We start from the raw sequence: 17175 nt of genomic DNA, 5'->3' as shown, positions 1-17175 counted from the left end.
AAGCCCACCCTTCACTTGGTGGCAACTATAATGAAATAATATTTAATCATGGAAATACCATGTCAGGCTATCAGAATTGGAACATACCAATTACCAGATCAACCTATCATGGCTGGCATAACCATAAAAAAAAGATCGTTAAAATAGCTGTCTCCAACAAAACGTGCAACTCTTAAATCCAAACCACCTAAATCATGTTCTATCAAAGAAATCATCCCAGAATGTACCCAAAAAAGAAAGAAAGAAGGAAATCATCCCAGAAGGACAAGAGATCGGTCACAAAAGATGCTTCCATAAGCAAATTATACAGAAAACACTAGAAAGGTATTTCAGCACAAAGCATACATACCATTGAACAGTGACAAACTAGTCTAAAATGCAAATACTACCCACCAGACCCAATAAGTGAACCCAGCATTCGTCTGGGATTCTACCACTGAGTTTAGAATTTTAAAGGTCCTGTGCAGGTCTCAGGATTATAGAAAGTTAGAAATGTAAGAAAGCACTCAAGGGTTTTTGCATCTGAACAAAAGTCTTCCACCATACCATACCATACCGTACCGTCTCATGTGCAGAATGCACCCCCCCTCCCACGCTGAGTTATATACCGTCTTGAGTAATAGGCCCCATCAATCCTACAAGTTCGATGCATAAACCAGGTAAGACATGAATCAGCAAATTAATACATCAAGACGTACATGCAGAAAAATATATTGATAAGTAAAATCAGCAAAATTTGCAAAGGACTACGAATGAGAGATTTCATCAAAGAAACTTCTGATGAAAATTCCAAAGCTCTGTCCCATGACATCTTACTATCAGTATCAGAATCTTCTTATCGGGGTGGTGAATCCAATGTTTTCCAAGGCACACAGCCAAAACGCCTCAAGGCGTTGATTTTTGGGCAAGAACCACAAAAGCATTTGCTCACCCGTGCGAGGCACAAGGAGCCATAGAGAGGCGTACGCTTCTCACACCTTTTTCGCCCAGACAACGGAGGCAAGCGCCTCAGAAAAGTTGGTTCTTTTTTCTTTTCCTTTTTTGAAGTAAAGAATCAGTCCATTTAAAGTTGTAGGGGCAAAGATGCCTGTTTTTGTGTATTTGCAAGACGACTTAAAGTGCTTTTAAAAGTTGGATTGATAGGGCACAAGTTTATATCATTTTATGTCTAAACATTGTTGTTTTTTTCTTTTTGTGTGAATTCTATGTATGGTTTTCTTGTTTTTGTGAGGCACCTTCGTAGGGTGCTAACGTAACGCCCCAAGTAGACCACTGCCCCGTACCTTGATTTTGATCCACAAGCCACACCATATGGCCCAAAAGCTTAAGCCCAAGGTTCTAGTAGTAGCCCACATGGTTTGTTATACGCCGAAGATCACCCATGTAGACTTCCGATATGGGACTAAGAACTTACTTCCCCCAAATCTTGGGGTATTACAGCTAACACTATCCCCCTCTTTTTTTTTATGATATTTTTAGATAATTTTATTTTTTATAACTAAAGTAAAAACTCCAAAGGCTTATGCCTCCATGCCTTGAGGCTTACGCCTCCCCTCATGAGAGGTCTCTTGCACTTTCACCACTGAAAACTTTGGGCAGATCCACTCATAACCTTGCTTCCACACTCCCAAGTTGAACTCGTAGGAATTCACTCTCATCGAGAAAGGAGCCTGCTCTCAACTAGGAAAAAAAAGCCTCTCAAACATATAAACCTCAATAGAAACAACACAAAAAAAAAAAAAAAAGAGAGATGCCAAGCAAGAGAAATGTAAACTAATATTAAGATACTTACAAAGTATTAACTCAAATATGCTCAGGTATAGTGTTTTAAATGGCGAAAGGCGCACTGGGGCACCAAGGTCCCCTAGATCTTTAGGGCAAGGTGAGGCACACGCTTAATTGATGCAAAGCGCAAATTTATTTTTTTGCTTGGCAGCGAGGTGCAATTTATTAGAACAAGTTTTCAACACAAACAAACACATAAAACTTTCAAATGTCAAAAAGCATAACATTTCACTGGTTAAACGGAACCAGGAAACACTAAAAAAAAACATATCATCCATGAAAAGCTAACATAATAACATTTAGCCTTATTATTATTATTTTCAGATGTCATCTACAATGAACAAATAGAAAAAGAAAATACCATAAATGAAAAAATACCATAGACAAATAGAAAAAACCAAGTTCATAAACTGTATACAGAGCTATAAAAAAAATCTTGAAAAAAAAAAAAAACAGCAGGTGCAGGTAAAATGAAACAGAGCTGTAAAATTCGTGACAAGAAGAAGATGAAGAAGCAGCAGACGTGAGAGAAGAAGCACAGTGGAAACAGACGTGAGGAGGAGGAGAAGAAGTTATCTGGAAGGAGAAGATAACAGAGCAAATCGATCGAGTCGAGAAGGAGAAAAAGAAGCATCTGCAGTCTGATGTACTCAATCAATCTCAACCCCAGGTTGATTTACTCTCAAGAAAATTCTTCACTGCATCACCCACCTTGTATGCATCATAGATGAAGGGTTGAGATCGATTTTTGGGATTAATTGACTGAAAAACCAAAAGGTGCGCGCCTCATTGCCTTGCGCCATGGCGCAAGCTTTAGCGCCTCTACCTCGCCTTTGTGTTATGCGCTTAAGTGCCTACACCTAAGGCGCAGACCTTGCGCCTCGCCTCACCTCAGCGCCATGGCGCGCGAGGCACACACTTTTTAAATCACTGCTCAGGTATAAACCTATAGTACCTTAAATAATATTTGCACTTGACACAAATTACAAATTTACAATGCATACTAGGGCTAGCAAACTATCATCTTTACGATGTCCAAATTTTTGTCTAGATCAATATAAGTTGAAAATAAGGAGAAAATTGGGGTTTAAGTTTTTCAAATTGGTGGGGTCGACTGCACCTATAGTCTCTCTTTTGGCCTAGCCAATCAATGAGGAAATACACATGCTTTGGGGCAACAGGGGCAATCTTCAGCACAATATTGCACAACCTAAGGCCAAAGCAGAACCTGAAGAATAGGATAGAAATAGTAGCATTTACATAGAGACTTAAGTGTGGAATGAGAACCTTTAAAGACCTCTTCAAAACATAGCAAAGAGACAGCGAAGGTACCGTGAGAGAGAGACAATAAAGGAAGAAAAGAGAAATAGAGAGAACCTCTCTCTTCCACATTTTTTGGTATCTCAGCGATGCATTACTTTTACCAGTAGTAATTCATTTTAGGGAAGTCTAGTTGTATTTTGGGGGTTTAGAATCTTTAGATGTATAAAGATTAATCAGAGAATCAGTGAGAGAAGCTTCTCAAAAGGGATACACAGAGCTATGATGTCATATTTTGTTCTCGAAATGATAAAAATCGACTACCATAGCCCAAGGCAAACCACAACCCCCTAAATACAACTAGACTTCCCTAAAATGAACCAGAAGAAGTAAAATGGGCTGCATCATTTAGAAATGAGGTGATCAGTAATGAAAGGGTTTGTCTGGATGAATGAGAGAATGAAAATGGAGAGAGAGAAAAATGACTTAAAGAATCATCCTCAGAACCCTCTCCCCTTAGGTTTTCATCCTACTCAATTTTGGCACTTCTATTTTCATCCTCTTTTTTAATCCCAAAAGTACCCTTGTATATATACACATATGCACCGAAATTTGGGACTGAAAAATAACACTTCCCGTCCCCGCGAAAGAATCGGCGATCGGTCCCCACTTATTTCACCATTGAATCCCAAAATATTCGCCAATCAATCCCTAAAATTTCTCCATTCAATCCATTTGTAACAGACACCCCCTCCATTTGTAATTTGGTCTCCATATTTTCCTAAAAACCCATAGAAAACCCAGACCATGTCCGTCCTCCATTGGTGCGAACTCCCTCGCCTCGTCGCTCGTTGCTCGCCGCCGCCTCTCTGCTCGTCGCTCGCTGCAGCCTCTCTGTTTCTCTTCTCGCGATCTGTTACCGTCTTTGCAATTTGTTCATGTTTGATCTGACAATCGAACATAGCATGCTCTTACGCGACACCAAGGGTTGATCTGATTCTCAAATCGGCCACGTTCATGGTTCTCATTCATGATCTGGTATTTTTCATCTAATTGATCTTTAGGTATTGTATTCTGGATGTTCATGGTTCTCATTCATGATATGGTATTTTTCATCTAATTGATCTTTAGGTATTGTATTCTGGATTGTATTCCAAAACAATTTTGATTTGTGGAAGGATTTTGATTTGTGGATGGTTAGTGGAAGTAGCAATGGAAAGCACACTTTCTTGATTGTATGCAAATAATCCATAAAAAAATTTATGATTTTCATGATAGTTATAGTCCTGATTTTAGTCTCACTTTTCATGGTGATTTCGCATAGATAATCCATAAAAACATGGCCAATTTTGATATAGCCACCATGTCTTGAAAATATGTTTTATGGTGAAAACATGGTCAATTTTGATTTTGCAAAAATAATCAATAAAGTGGAAAAAATGATCCATGGAAAACATGGCCGATTTGATATATGCACCATTATTTGAAATATGTTTTATGGTGGAAAAATTGATCCATGAAAAACATTGTCGATTTGACTATACACCATATTCCAAAATATATGTTTCATGGTAATTTTGCATAAATAAGTTTTATGGTGAAAAAATGATCCATGAAATCATTTTACGAATTTAAATCGGTCGAATTTGGTTATTACAAATTTTTTATATTTTAAAATCATCATTTGTAATTATCTCTCGTAATTATTGTAATTGAATCCGACTAAATTAGGAAATGGTTGAATCCCACCAAATTAGAAAATGGTGAAATGATCCCACTAATTTAGGAATGCATTATACACACATTTGAATATTTTATTAAAAGGGTAAGATAGGTAATTCACCGTCTGAGAGGATGAAAACATAACTGTTCAAAATGACCAGGATGAATACTCACGTGAGATGGGTTCTGAGGATGAATATTTAAAAACTCCAAGAAAGTTCTCTATAGCCCCATTTTCTTTCCACAACCATCTTGAAAAATAACTTCATCCCAAAATACCCTCTTCTTCAACCTAACTGAACCTAATTTTTCTCCCAAAACAACATCTCTCCCAACTGTCTATTAGAATGATAAATTGGAGAAAACTCTTAATGAAGACTAATAGACTGAGCAAAAAAAAAAAAGATATAGAATGAACAAATCCAGTATTTAAAAGGAAAAAAAAAAAAGGAATGAACAAACCCCATCAATTTTAACTTCTGGTGTTGAAAAATCATGTTCTACAGCTAATGGTGATCTAATTAATTACATCTTTACCTTATCAATTTCATCCTATGTTGCAATTCAACATTAATCCCTACAGATCTCTCCATTTAAGCTTTGGATTAGCGCATCAAGAGATTGTTTAGTGATTTGTCATCTTGTTCAGTTAGGAGGATTTAGGGTGTTACGTAGTACAAATTACTAAAACGAACATCAGATGCTACTAAAAATCCTCCAACTCCATCAAACTTTGAGACAACAAAACCATTACCGACTTTGGATTATTCAAGAATTGTGCATTCCTTACTTTGATCAGAGACAGAATATGAAACAGTATGCCTACGTCATTGCTTTCCACATTCCAACTGGTATGCCAGTCATTGTTATCTACATGGCATCCATTCTCTAGAGTTATCCACATTCTCTACATGTATCCATATTCCAAAGGTATGCCTAAGCCATTGTTTTCAAGTCAAAAGCTAAAAAATAAGGCATTTCAAACAAACCTAAAAGATCAGTGCAGGTATTGAAATAGTTGAACAAATACAGGATAAAAAATACAACAGGTCCATAGCATGATTTTTTATGCAACATTTGAAATTAGATGTACGAATGAATAGCTAGCGCGGCAAGATGAGGGATTAAATCCAAAAGAAATATTACACACTAAACTAGAGGATACTAAATTTGTTGAATTCAGGCTTAATCCGCTGGGAATATGTACAAACACAACAAAGATTTACAGGCACTGAAGGATCCAATGATAAACATGCATGTCCAGTTGCAAATAGTGCTTTATATGGGATGTTCCACACAAGTAATAAACAGAAATACAAAAATTCAAATCACTTACCATTCTTGCCACGACTGACCATATAGAGGAAATGAACCACCGGTCACTGACAGTAAATAGCCTGGTCTATATGTGGAGGAATTTGCTTTATCTCAGTTCCAAGTTCTTGCTCAATCCTATACCTGTTGAAAGGGAACCACAACCTAAATAAATATGCAGCCCCGATTTCAAAGACACAAAAAAGAAAACTTTCTTTCTAACTTAGCAATTGAAAAGTCAAGGAAACGTCTATTGTCAAACAGAGGAACAATATGCATACAAGTTGAAACGGTCCTCATAAGTGATCAAATTCACTGCCAACCCAAGGTGCCCAAACCTCCCTGATCGACCAACCTACAAGTGATGCAAAAATGAATAAGAAAATAACCTCAATAAAAAATCTGCATAGCAAACCCATCCAGAAGACTTGAACATACCCTATGCAGGTAAGTCTCTGCATTCCTGGGGAAATCAAAATTAATCACGACATTGACTGCTTGAATGTCTATCCCCCTCGTAAACAGATCTGCAGTCCATCACAAAAGCAAAGAACAATGAGCATAACAATAAGTAGTCAATAATTAGGGCCTTAGCCAATTATAAGGGTGTGCGTAAGTGAGCGAACATTTGTGTGCCTCTAGCATGTGATTATTATACTTGCATTGGTGAGTAATGAATTATTCTAAACTTGAATTAAAGTCTTTGCTAGTATACACTGTTTCTTACTCGTAGCAAGTAAATTCTGAGTAATCAGTATAAAACGTCCTACAACTTTGTACAGTTTAAACACCGGATTAATGTAAACCATGTCAAATTATGTGAAATGATGTATATTGGCTATATGTTGCATAAACATACACGCAAGTTTACCAAAATAACAAACATTTCACATGCAGTCATGCAATTCCCCGCAAGTTCAGCTAATAATACTCTAAAACAAGTCAAATAGTACATAAAACAGTAAGTTAAGACATCAAAAACTCTACTGTTCAAAAAATCAAAATCAAATGTATGGGCAATGTCAGAGCAATTGAGCATGGCAACAGTAACCCAGTAAATTCAATGGATTTTATGAATGTGCAATGGCTACAGACTCTAAAGAACATAAACTGTCCATTGTCTTCTATAATCTATTGATCATCAAAAAATCTGTCCATTGTCTCTGTTTTAGCTTTGTGAAAAAGAAACATGGTTAGTCTGGAAGTGGAACAGGAATTCAATGATCTTCCCATGCCCATCATGCTAGCTTCAAGTCAATCAGAAATACGTGGCACTCTGGCTTTAATATTACTACTCATTGATTACTGTAGCTCCAATTTTGGCATGGTGCAGAATACAAACGTTAAAAGTTACAAATTATGGTTAGTGGTCAATCTGCAATCCACAAGAGCAACATAGATCTTGCACAATGTTAACCAATTAGAATGTTAGCCATTGTCATAAATACATAGACTCTAATAAAGTGACACCTGAAAAAAAAAAATTAATCATGCAGCCCAAACAGCAAAAGTAACTTGTCCTATTGGAAACCAAAAGGCATCAGTATCATACCTGTACAAACAAGATTCCTGCATGCACCATTACGGAAATCATGAAATACTCTGTTGCGATGATCTTGAAGCATCTTTGCATGAATGTAGAAGCAAGAATACCCAAGCTCTGTAATTTTCTTCGCCAACAATTCCACTCGATTCACCGAATTGCAGAAAATGATTGATTGGTTGATTTGAAGCTGTAGAGAACGTAAAAATATGAACAGGGAAACCAAAGAACTTTTTAGGGATGAACAGTTAGAGGTCAAACCTTTGAAAAAAGAGTGTTAAGACAGTGGAGTTTTTGTCTTTCTTCGACAAAGGCATAGAACTGAGTTATACCCTTGAGAGTAAGCTCATCCATAAGGTTAATAACGTAGGGCTTGCGCAAAAATCTATCTTTAAAATCCTTGACAGTAACAGGAAATGTGGCTGAAAACATCAATATTTGACGGGTCGCAGGTAGGAAACGAATCAGCTGCTCCACCGAAGGTTGGAACTCAGGAGACAACAGTTTATCAGCCTGCATGAAACCACGTGCCATTAGATTCTTTCCATTATTGATGTTCAATTTCAAACCGATCAAAAGTAAACCAATTATCTCCACGAAACATCACTCTGGACAATCGCAACTCTATTGAGTTATAAGCATAAAGAACTAGGAAGGGCACGTAAATGTTACAGCTTGGATTTTCAAAAATACAAAATAAATGTCACAAAAATACTCATACGTGAACATAAGAGAAAACATTATGTGCTCTCATGGAAAACAGAAGCCATACTCCCTAAAAAAAGTTTTGTTGGAGTCTCCAAGTAGATGTCACCATTCAAAATTCAAGCCGATCAAAAAAAACTATTCAAAAATTCAAGCCATCTGATGCCTATAACTCTAGAAGATAAACCCTAAATATGATGTTCAAAAAATAAATAAATAAATAAACTCTAAATACAGTTGCACCTTCCTAAATTATGATTTCTTAGTCACATTAAACCATTTCTTCCTTCCTCAGACGCTCACAACCTTTCCACCAAACAACTTCACTTTACAACAGAACCCAAAATAAACTAGGATTGCTAACAAACACTATTCGCTCTTATAGATGAGAATATGTTAGGATGAAATGTCAAAACTCAAGAGTAAAGATGGTCTATTGAACTGTACCTCATCCATGACAAGCATCGAGCAATCTTTTAAAACACAAACACCTTTTCTGGCAAGATCTAGTATTCTTCCAGGAGTTCCAACAAGCAGATGAACTGGTTGGTATAAACGCATTATGTCATCTTTTAAGCTGGTTCCACCTGTGGTAACCATGACTTCAATATTCAAGTGTTTCCCAAGCTCCTTACAAACTTGGGAAGTCTGCAAAGCCAATTCTCTTGTTGGAACAAGTATAACAACTGCAGCAAAAGACAACTCAGTCACGAACTCCATAAGACTACAAGCTAAACTAAGAACAACACATAGATCAAATATCTGCAACGTCCACTAAGGTGAAATGCAAATCAACTAAATTAGGCATCAGGAGCCTTGATAGATGCATGATCTCCGGTCAATCAACTCCTGACAGGATAACCTGGTATTTCTGCAAACCCATATCCCATCATAAGTAGCAGGTGCTTGTTGTATCCATGTTTAGTCCTCAAATACACCAGGATGCAAATATTGGCACACCATAATGATCCTCAAAAGGGATAAGCTGCATACGCAACTCAATGCATCCACACAATTTTCCACTTCGAAAAAATTTGGTTAGTATCTCCGTAAACATTTTTAACTCCACAAATATGTTAGTTCTAGTTTGAAGTTGCCAAGATAATATCCTCCAGGATTAACAAAGTGGTGCAATTTGGGATGAGATATTTTTAATGATGTGACCTCAACAGTATGCACCACACTTACAAAGAACATCCTTGTATTAAATGTCATCATAACCAGCAATGATATAAACGATACTCCACATCCATAAACACTATCAAATCGTTGAGATTAGAACCTTGAATAACATTATTATCTTGATCAATTTTCTCCAAAGCAGGAATGCAAAAGGCGGCAGTCTTTCCAGTTCCATTTTTAGCCCTTGCAAGAATGTCACTTCCAGTTAGAGCAATTGGAATACTTTCCTCCTGAATGGGAGACGGTCTTTCAAATCCTTTCTCGTATATTCCCATAAGTAGCTCGCGTTTCAAAAAATAGTCTTCAAACTCATTTCCTTTAGTGGCAGTCACATCCTGCGAGAAAAATGGGGAAGTGATAATCAGGACTAACCTTCATCTCATATGATACAGCAACAAATCCAACATGAAAACCAATTCAAACAAATATAGAATGTTAGGAACAATAAGTATCAGAAAAAATATGCACAGCAACAAATATACTACCAAATTGTATAAATCTCTCTTATATTGGACGTCAAATGTTCGTGATAAACAAAACTCTTAAGATTATACTCGAGGCCTAATCAAGATTGCAGCCTGAAAAGTCCATCCGGTATGTACAAAAACAAAATTTAAGCCCAGCTAACTGCTACACTTTTTCACTTTTTAGAATTAATAGAACAATAGTATGACCTATTCATATTCCTACACGCATGGCTCTTTCAGGATCAGCTAAATATTAACACCACAAAGTATGCTTCATCAACACTGTGATGGTAAATATTCACACCTGCAACTATGCTTCCTCAGCACTCTTATAGTCAAAATTAGCACCACTGAGTATGCTTTATCAGCTCTCATGGTCAAATCACATACCAAGACTACAAATGCTGAGGCCATCAAAAGTTCAAACCAGACCCAAAACGCAAAAAGAAATTTTCCAAAAAAAGGTTTTAAAAATATTGTACTACTGTAGTACTTGCCACTTACTAGTAGTTAGTACTAAGTACACTATGCACCTCTCAACCCTAATAGTTTTACTCACTATGGTCCACGACTGTCAAAGACCTAGTATTTCCTAAATGATATTTATTTCACTAACACCCCTGCAATACCTACCTCTTGAACACCAATTGGAGGTTATATGGAGAACATTAGAGTCAGGATTTGAAGGAGAGCAAGGACCAGATCAAGTCAGTAAGAAATATATACTCACCCGAGGCAATGTGTGAGCAGACACCCAAATTTAAAAAACGCCCCGATGTTAGTCGCTTGCCATAATCAGATTTAGTACTGTATTTTTGCAAAGGTTGAGTTAGGCGTGTATTGTCTCACATACTCCACTTGCTATGCAGATGATCCCCGCTATTTAACAACATTATGCTGAAAGGCATGCTTACTTTACCCGTACCATTCATTCAAACTTGATGTGTATAATAATGTCCTAGTGATCCCCGCTATTTAACCACATTATGCTGAAAGGCATGTTTACTTTACCTGTACCCTTGACACTTGATGTGTATACTCCTTTTAATGTCCCTTTTCTTCAATCGACACAATATTTGTAAGAGTAACATCCATACCAGGGTGAAATCCAGTCTTTTGAAGGGGAAGCCGTATTCTTTTAAAGTTGTCTTGCCTTGCCCCCATTATTGTAACAAAAAAGATCAAATTTTGCTTCTGTAGAAAAGGAAGGAAAAGTACTAACATCATTTGGAACTGTTTGGAAGTCCACAAAACACTTTACTTTCGTTTCATGCAACCTTGCTTACTTAGGGCTTTGAATACTTTAAAGAATGCTCTCGTAATCTATAATACTTAGGGCAAAATGCAAATTACTTCCATGTGGTTTGGGGGTTTGGTACTTCACCTCCCTGCCCTATCATATAAAAATAGCCAACTTAGCACCTTGTTTTTTTGGACCTTTTTGCAACTCAAACTCTATTAATAGAAAGCGCTAAATGACTCTGATAACAATTCCCCTAGTTTGCCAATGTTCGTTGTAGTAATTGAGATTGATAACATGAAACCCAACAATCCAAGCAGCTATCACCATATAAGAAAGATTCAGTTTTGAGGAAGTATATACCGACCTCGATTCAACATTTCCTCGACTTCCCCAAAATCACCAACTGATTTGGAAATGGAAAAAAAAAAAGAAACTTCAACTAACAGGAAGATTGGGAAAATAGTAGGAGAGAGACAACGTAGCAAAGAAGGGGGATCCGAGATGGAGGATGTGGCAAGGAAAATGAGGTCGCATGGGTGGTGGAGAGGGGGAGATAGGCGTTGTGGGTGGATGTCGATGGGAACTTTGGAGAAGAGGGAGGTGGCGATGGTCACTAGGGGTGAATAGGGAAAGAGCAAAGGGGGGAGAGCATGGAAATGGGTGAAAGGATTGCTGGAGAAAGTTTCTAGGTTAAGCTTAATGAGTACACAAATTTTGGAGGAAGAAGATAAATGAGTATTGTAGTCTTTTTCTCACACAATTTTTGGGAAAAAGTATGTTCATTGCAAAAAAAAAAGTCTAAAAATATAAGGTGCTACTTTGTTATTTTTAGGGCAAAGTACGGATTACCTCCCTGAGGTTTGTCCGTTTGGCAGATGACCCCCCTGAGTTTCACTAATGACCACATCACCTCCCTATGGTTTTAGAGTAAAGTGCAACCGTTAAGTTTTCCGCCCAAATTAACTGAAAGTAGAGTACGCGCGCTTTTTTTTTTGTCAGTTAGAGAAAGAAAAAAAAAAAGTTAAAGTCAAAATCAACTGTAAAATGACTATAGTATCGTTTTTTCTCATCTTCTTCCTTAAACAACCTGCCCCTCTCTTTCTCTCTCTCCACCAGCTGCCAAGCCTGCCATGGAAGAAGCAGCTGCTGCCACGAAAGAAGAGAGGCAACAAACCCTCACCCCACTCCCAAATCCACCGAGTCCAACTCCATCAAAGCGCTCCTCGAGCTCGAAATCGAGTCCGACTCCATTCTCTCCAACGACCATTACCTCTCCACCCTCGCCCACCACCTCACCTACCTCAAATCCATCGTCGACTCCCTCGAGAACTCCAAGGCCACCCGCACCCATGGCTTTAGGTCATTCCTCACCCGCCGGGTCACCAACCACGATATCTCTCGGGTAACCAGGTCAATCGAGTCCAAGATCCTGGCCTGGAATGACCGCGAGTGCATCGAGACACTTGCTCAAGCCAGTTTATTTCGCTGCAGAGGGACTCGAGCAGGTCGATTCGGCAAGCCGTTGTTGCCTACAGCCCGATTTGGCAAGGCCGAGACAGAATTCCCAGCCTAAGCCCGACGACGCACCGGTGAACATAAGCTATATATACATACGGTGTATACATTTATCTGTGTGTGCGGTATGAATGTGTTTGTAACTTCTTTTTTGGTGATGATGTGTTCGTGTAAGTTAGTATGCATATATATATATATATATACACACATACATACATACCCATGGTTTGCCCCAAATCTCCATAGCCATCTCTCTCTTTCTCCCTCGCTTTTTGTCAATGTGATCAGGAGCTATGAAGCACGGATACTCTATTTTGGCCTCCGTATCACGTATCATATCCGTATCGGATACCGAAACTCTCGGATACTCTCCGGATACGTATCCGATACGATTTTTAAAGTATCCTGCTTTTAGAATTATTTTTGGGTATCCCAATACGTTTCAGATATGCGCGGATACTCTCAGATACACTCCAGATACGTATCCGATATGTTTTGGATACGCGCGGGTACGTGTTGGATATGCTCGGATATGTTTCGGATACGCGCGAGGGTAAATATGTTATTACTTAAAATATATTGGTTAAAATTGCAAGTAGGACTATATTTTTCTTTTTCCCCCACCAATCGACACCAGAAACACACTGACAATATCCTCTCTCGACAACCTTGTAAATCTCTCATCTCTCTCTCTCTCTCTCTCTCTCTCTCTCTCTCTCGTGTGTATGTAAATATATATATAACTATATAGACACAATTATATATATAACTATATGTGAATATATCACCCTCAGCATGTGAAATGGTAAACTTGTGTAATGAAAAACTTTAATCATTAATGAAATTTTAGGAATTAAAAATTATATATAATATATTTTTTATTTACTTTTATATTCAACGTATCCCCCAACGTATCGTATCCTTCTTTTTAAAAAAAACACGTATCTGCGTATCCGCATCGTATCGTATCCATATCCCGTATCCTTGCTTCTTAGTTCAGGAGAGTACAGCCCCATTGTTTAAGAAAGGTTAGCATGGTCTTTTTACTTTTGCCGTTAACGAAGTTAAGAGTTCACTATACTCCAAAACCACAAGGAGGCGATGTGGTCATTAGTGAAACTCAGGGAGGTCAACTGGCAAACGGGCGAACCTGAGGGAGGTAATCCGTACTTTGCCCTTATTTTTATATGATAGGGAGGTGAAGTGCCAGAGCCCCAAACCATAAGGAGTAATCTGCATTTCGCCCTAATACTTTTTTCTCTTTATTATACTTCATACAGCCATTTCAATAGACTCTCAGTCAACACCCGACAACTGTAAAATGCTAATGTACCAACTATTACGCCTGCATAGCACCTCCCAAAAAAAACCAAGCAGCAGGGCAGAGGGACCCAAAATAATTGCACCCAAATAAGTTGTTTGCCCAGCAGCACTGGTAGGTGTAGGTTTAGATGCAAACAATTAGGCATGCTCTGTAGCGCAACTTTGAAAGCGATACTAACACCATCACCACATGACTGCAAATTGCCTAGAAAAAGACATGCAATACCCAAAGATATGAAGTTTTACATAGTGCCCATATAGCTCATACACAAATAAAGCAAAGCCTCCAAAGGAACTATTAAAATCAACAGTTACACATAAGTACTACCCAAGAAACAAACTGATCACGCACACCACCACACTGGAATGAGAAAAAAAGGGAAGGGGAAAACTAAACATGCCCCGTGGCTTCTGCACACAGAACCCAATGTTGATGATTAAAGCATACCCAATAAGAAAAGTAACTCAGCGAAGTCCACGGACCATTACTGGCTGAGGTACACCCTAAAACAGCAAAGATTGTAAGCTAATATTGCAGTACTGATGTTGATCTTAAGCTCTAGTATGTTAATCGGGCATGGGCATCAAACAGAGATACAATGCAAGTGACAGGATATTTAGGTCTTATCACAGCCTTATACATTTATTAGTGTTGCATAATTGCATAAAGTCATTCCAGCTAGAAGCTAAAACACTAACTCAAAGACTTCAAGCAGTGATTTAAATATAATTTAAGAGCTAGAGAACAAGCGCTAGAACATATTGCACAAACAAGTGCTTTAAGGGAAGCCCAGGACAAGTAATTCAAAGAAAGAAATGCCAATGATAGCTCGAAACATGCATGCAACCATATCATTCATAATCATACCTCAGTCCTGTATCGGGTATCAACTGGTGGAAGTTTTAAACGTGCCTTCCAATCATGTGAACTAGGGAAAACCAAAAAAAAAAACAACTGAGATCAGATGCTAATTATCAGTTGAGTACACCAACAAGAACAAAATGTTTTGATGTTGTAGCTCATGGTAAAAATAGTTGAAGCTTCATTAGATCGAAAACAAACTACTCGAAGACTATACATAAGAGCCCAAGATACAACATGTTTTCTCTACCTACCAAGACTCATAATTCATGTTTTCTCTACCAAGATAGTCTCTAGATGTACTTTAAAGACACGAAAACATATATCACCTAGGCCCTACTCGTTCTCATCTCTTGCTTTCTTTATTTTAATCATGCTACTAACAAAAATTTGGTAAAGTCCCATAACAAACCAACACATACTTAAGGCCTTTGGCCGTCTCGATGGGCAAGGATTTCCACGGGCATTGTCAAATAACTTCCACGACCATTTCACACATTCACCAACTTAGCATGCATTTTTCTGAAGATCCAATTTTTGGTCAAAAGGTCATATGATTCAGCAATGTTACTCCAACGGCTAAAGCAAGTAGTGAGAGCGAAAATTGGCTTGAGCATCCTTGTGGGGGCCATCAGGAGAGATAGATAATTTGGCTCAAGCCAAATCCATAGCTATACTTTGGAGATGGTTTTTTGTTCCAAATTTCAACTTTGGCTATGGATTTAGATAGGGGCTGTCAAATTACAAAATTAACAAGCTCTGACATTTCAACACGTGTTTGACTTAAAATAACGCAATCAATCTATAACGGCCAAATCTGATGCACTAAACTCCACAACTATTACATAATGCTTTTTACACTTGGTATAAGAAAATAGAAATGCAGAAGAGATCAGCATAAAAATACCTCGAATCAACGGTCTCCGACTGGACGGTCTTTTCGACCTCGTCAACACTCAATTCAGCCCCTAACTGGCTCCTCCTTAGCCACTGTTGCTGCTGTTGTTGCTGTTGATGTTGCTGCTGTTGATGTTGCTGTGGTTGAAGTTGCTGTTGATTTTGATTCTGAAACTGTTGATGTTGATTCTGCATTGCACTCCTCTGCACGTACTGCTGCTGAAAGTTTCTCTGTTGAAAGTTAGGGTTTCCGTTCAGGCCCCCACCTCGGCCACCTCCGCCGCCGCTGATCCCAGGCGGATACCGTCCTCGAGGATTCATCACAACGATCTAAGAAAAAACCCTAACAATTGGATCGAAACTAACAAAACTCACACACAGATACAAACAATTATACACAACTACGAGGCTAATGGATATTCGAGGCAAAGTCGTGGGCAATAAAAAAAAAGGCCACTACTTGTGTGAAAAATGAGAGATTCGAAAGGGAGGAACGATCAAAGAGGAATTTAAACGGCTGAGATTCGGTGGTTTGGATATTCTGAACCCTAGTTCGATCGAGAGAGAGAGAGAGAGAGAGAGAGAGCGACTCCGTGTTTAGGGAACAAGAAATGGAGATTACGACCGTCCTAGGGCGTCGGAGAGAGTGATGTAATTACTGAAATGGCCCAATATTTTCCACGCTTATGGAATTGCCCATAGGGTTACGGTGCATTACGGTTGGACCTACGCTGGTGTTTTTTTTTCTAAAAAGGGAGACTTTAGCTAAAATCTATCGTATTTACCACACACAAAAAAACAAAGAACAAGCACTTTTTGCAATCAAATATAAGGACAAATGTGTCCATAAAAGTGCCTAAAATCTTATGATACCATATAAAAATGTCTAAAATCCTAGGATTTCCTATAAAAGTGCCTAAAATCTTAGGGTATCCAATGAAAATGTCTAAATTACTAATGGGTTGTTTAGATTGGTGTTTGAAATTTTTTTTGAAAAATAGTAGGGATAATAAGTGGAGAGAGATAAAGAGAGAAATGTTGAAAATAGGGAGAATCTAAAGGAAATTTTCTGAAAAATTCTTTTTGAAAAGGGAACAGAACAAGGCATCCCTATAATAAGAAAGTACACCCTAAAACCATATGAAAGTACCTAAACATGTTTTGGCCTTATGGCTAAAAAACTCAAAAAATTAAAAGACCTCCACTAAAAATTACGGTGCATTATGGAGTATTTTACTGGCATACTTTCCCTAAATGAAATCTATTTTACCTTTGTTGCGACTAATTTTCCCTTCTTGGGTCTTGGGAAGGCGTTCTCAAATGAGGTATCCAATGCTTTGCTTGACCTTTTTCCGTT

General features: G+C 38.1%; 1 protein-coding gene across 2 annotated transcripts; it reads right to left on the bottom strand.

The window, feature by feature from the left end:
- Positions 1–272: 272 nt before the first annotated feature.
- On the bottom strand, positions 273–16435 carry LOC131318583 (DEAD-box ATP-dependent RNA helicase 8-like). Of its 2 annotated transcripts, none has more exons than XM_058348475.1 (10): positions 15829–16435; positions 14928–14988; positions 9612–9846; positions 8777–9015; positions 7886–8137; positions 7634–7814; positions 6520–6608; positions 6363–6436; positions 6104–6225; positions 273–635 (listed from the first exon to the last, which is right to left on the bottom strand). In XM_058348475.1, the coding sequence occupies exons 1-9, from the start codon at positions 16137–16139 to the stop codon at positions 6147–6149; spliced, it is 1521 nt and encodes a 506-aa protein (XP_058204458.1). In that variant the 5' UTR covers positions 16140–16435; the 3' UTR covers positions 273–635; positions 6104–6146. The 2 variants fall into 2 exon arrangements, with proteins under 2 accessions (XP_058204458.1, XP_058204468.1); XM_058348485.1 differs by lacking the exon at positions 273–635 and adding an exon at positions 5228–5238 and having other exon boundaries at positions 6103–6225.
- Between the last annotated feature and the right edge of the window lie 740 nt (positions 16436–17175).

This window comes from Rhododendron vialii, chromosome 1a (genome assembly GCF_030253575.1).
Source record: "Rhododendron vialii isolate Sample 1 chromosome 1a, ASM3025357v1".
In the NCBI taxonomy this organism is placed as follows: domain Eukaryota; kingdom Viridiplantae; phylum Streptophyta; class Magnoliopsida; order Ericales; family Ericaceae; genus Rhododendron; species Rhododendron vialii.
Note: the sequence above shows the minus strand (reverse complement) of the source record. Positions and strands in the feature narration are given on the sequence as shown.

Excerpts from the sequence above, each read along its gene's own strand:
- LOC131318583 (XM_058348475.1), bottom strand. The coding sequence starts at position 16,139 with ATGAATCCTCGAGGACGGTATCCGCCTGGGATCAGCGGCGGCGGAGGT. Across the intron at positions 14,989-15,828 it reads TCGGAGACCGTTGATTCGAG|TTCACATGATTGGAAGGCAC; the intron begins GTATTTTTATGC and ends GGTTTTCCCTAG. Across the intron at positions 9,847-14,927 it reads ATACCCGATACAGGACTGAG|GATGTGACTGCCACTAAAGG; the intron begins GTATGATTATGA and ends TTTTTCTCGCAG.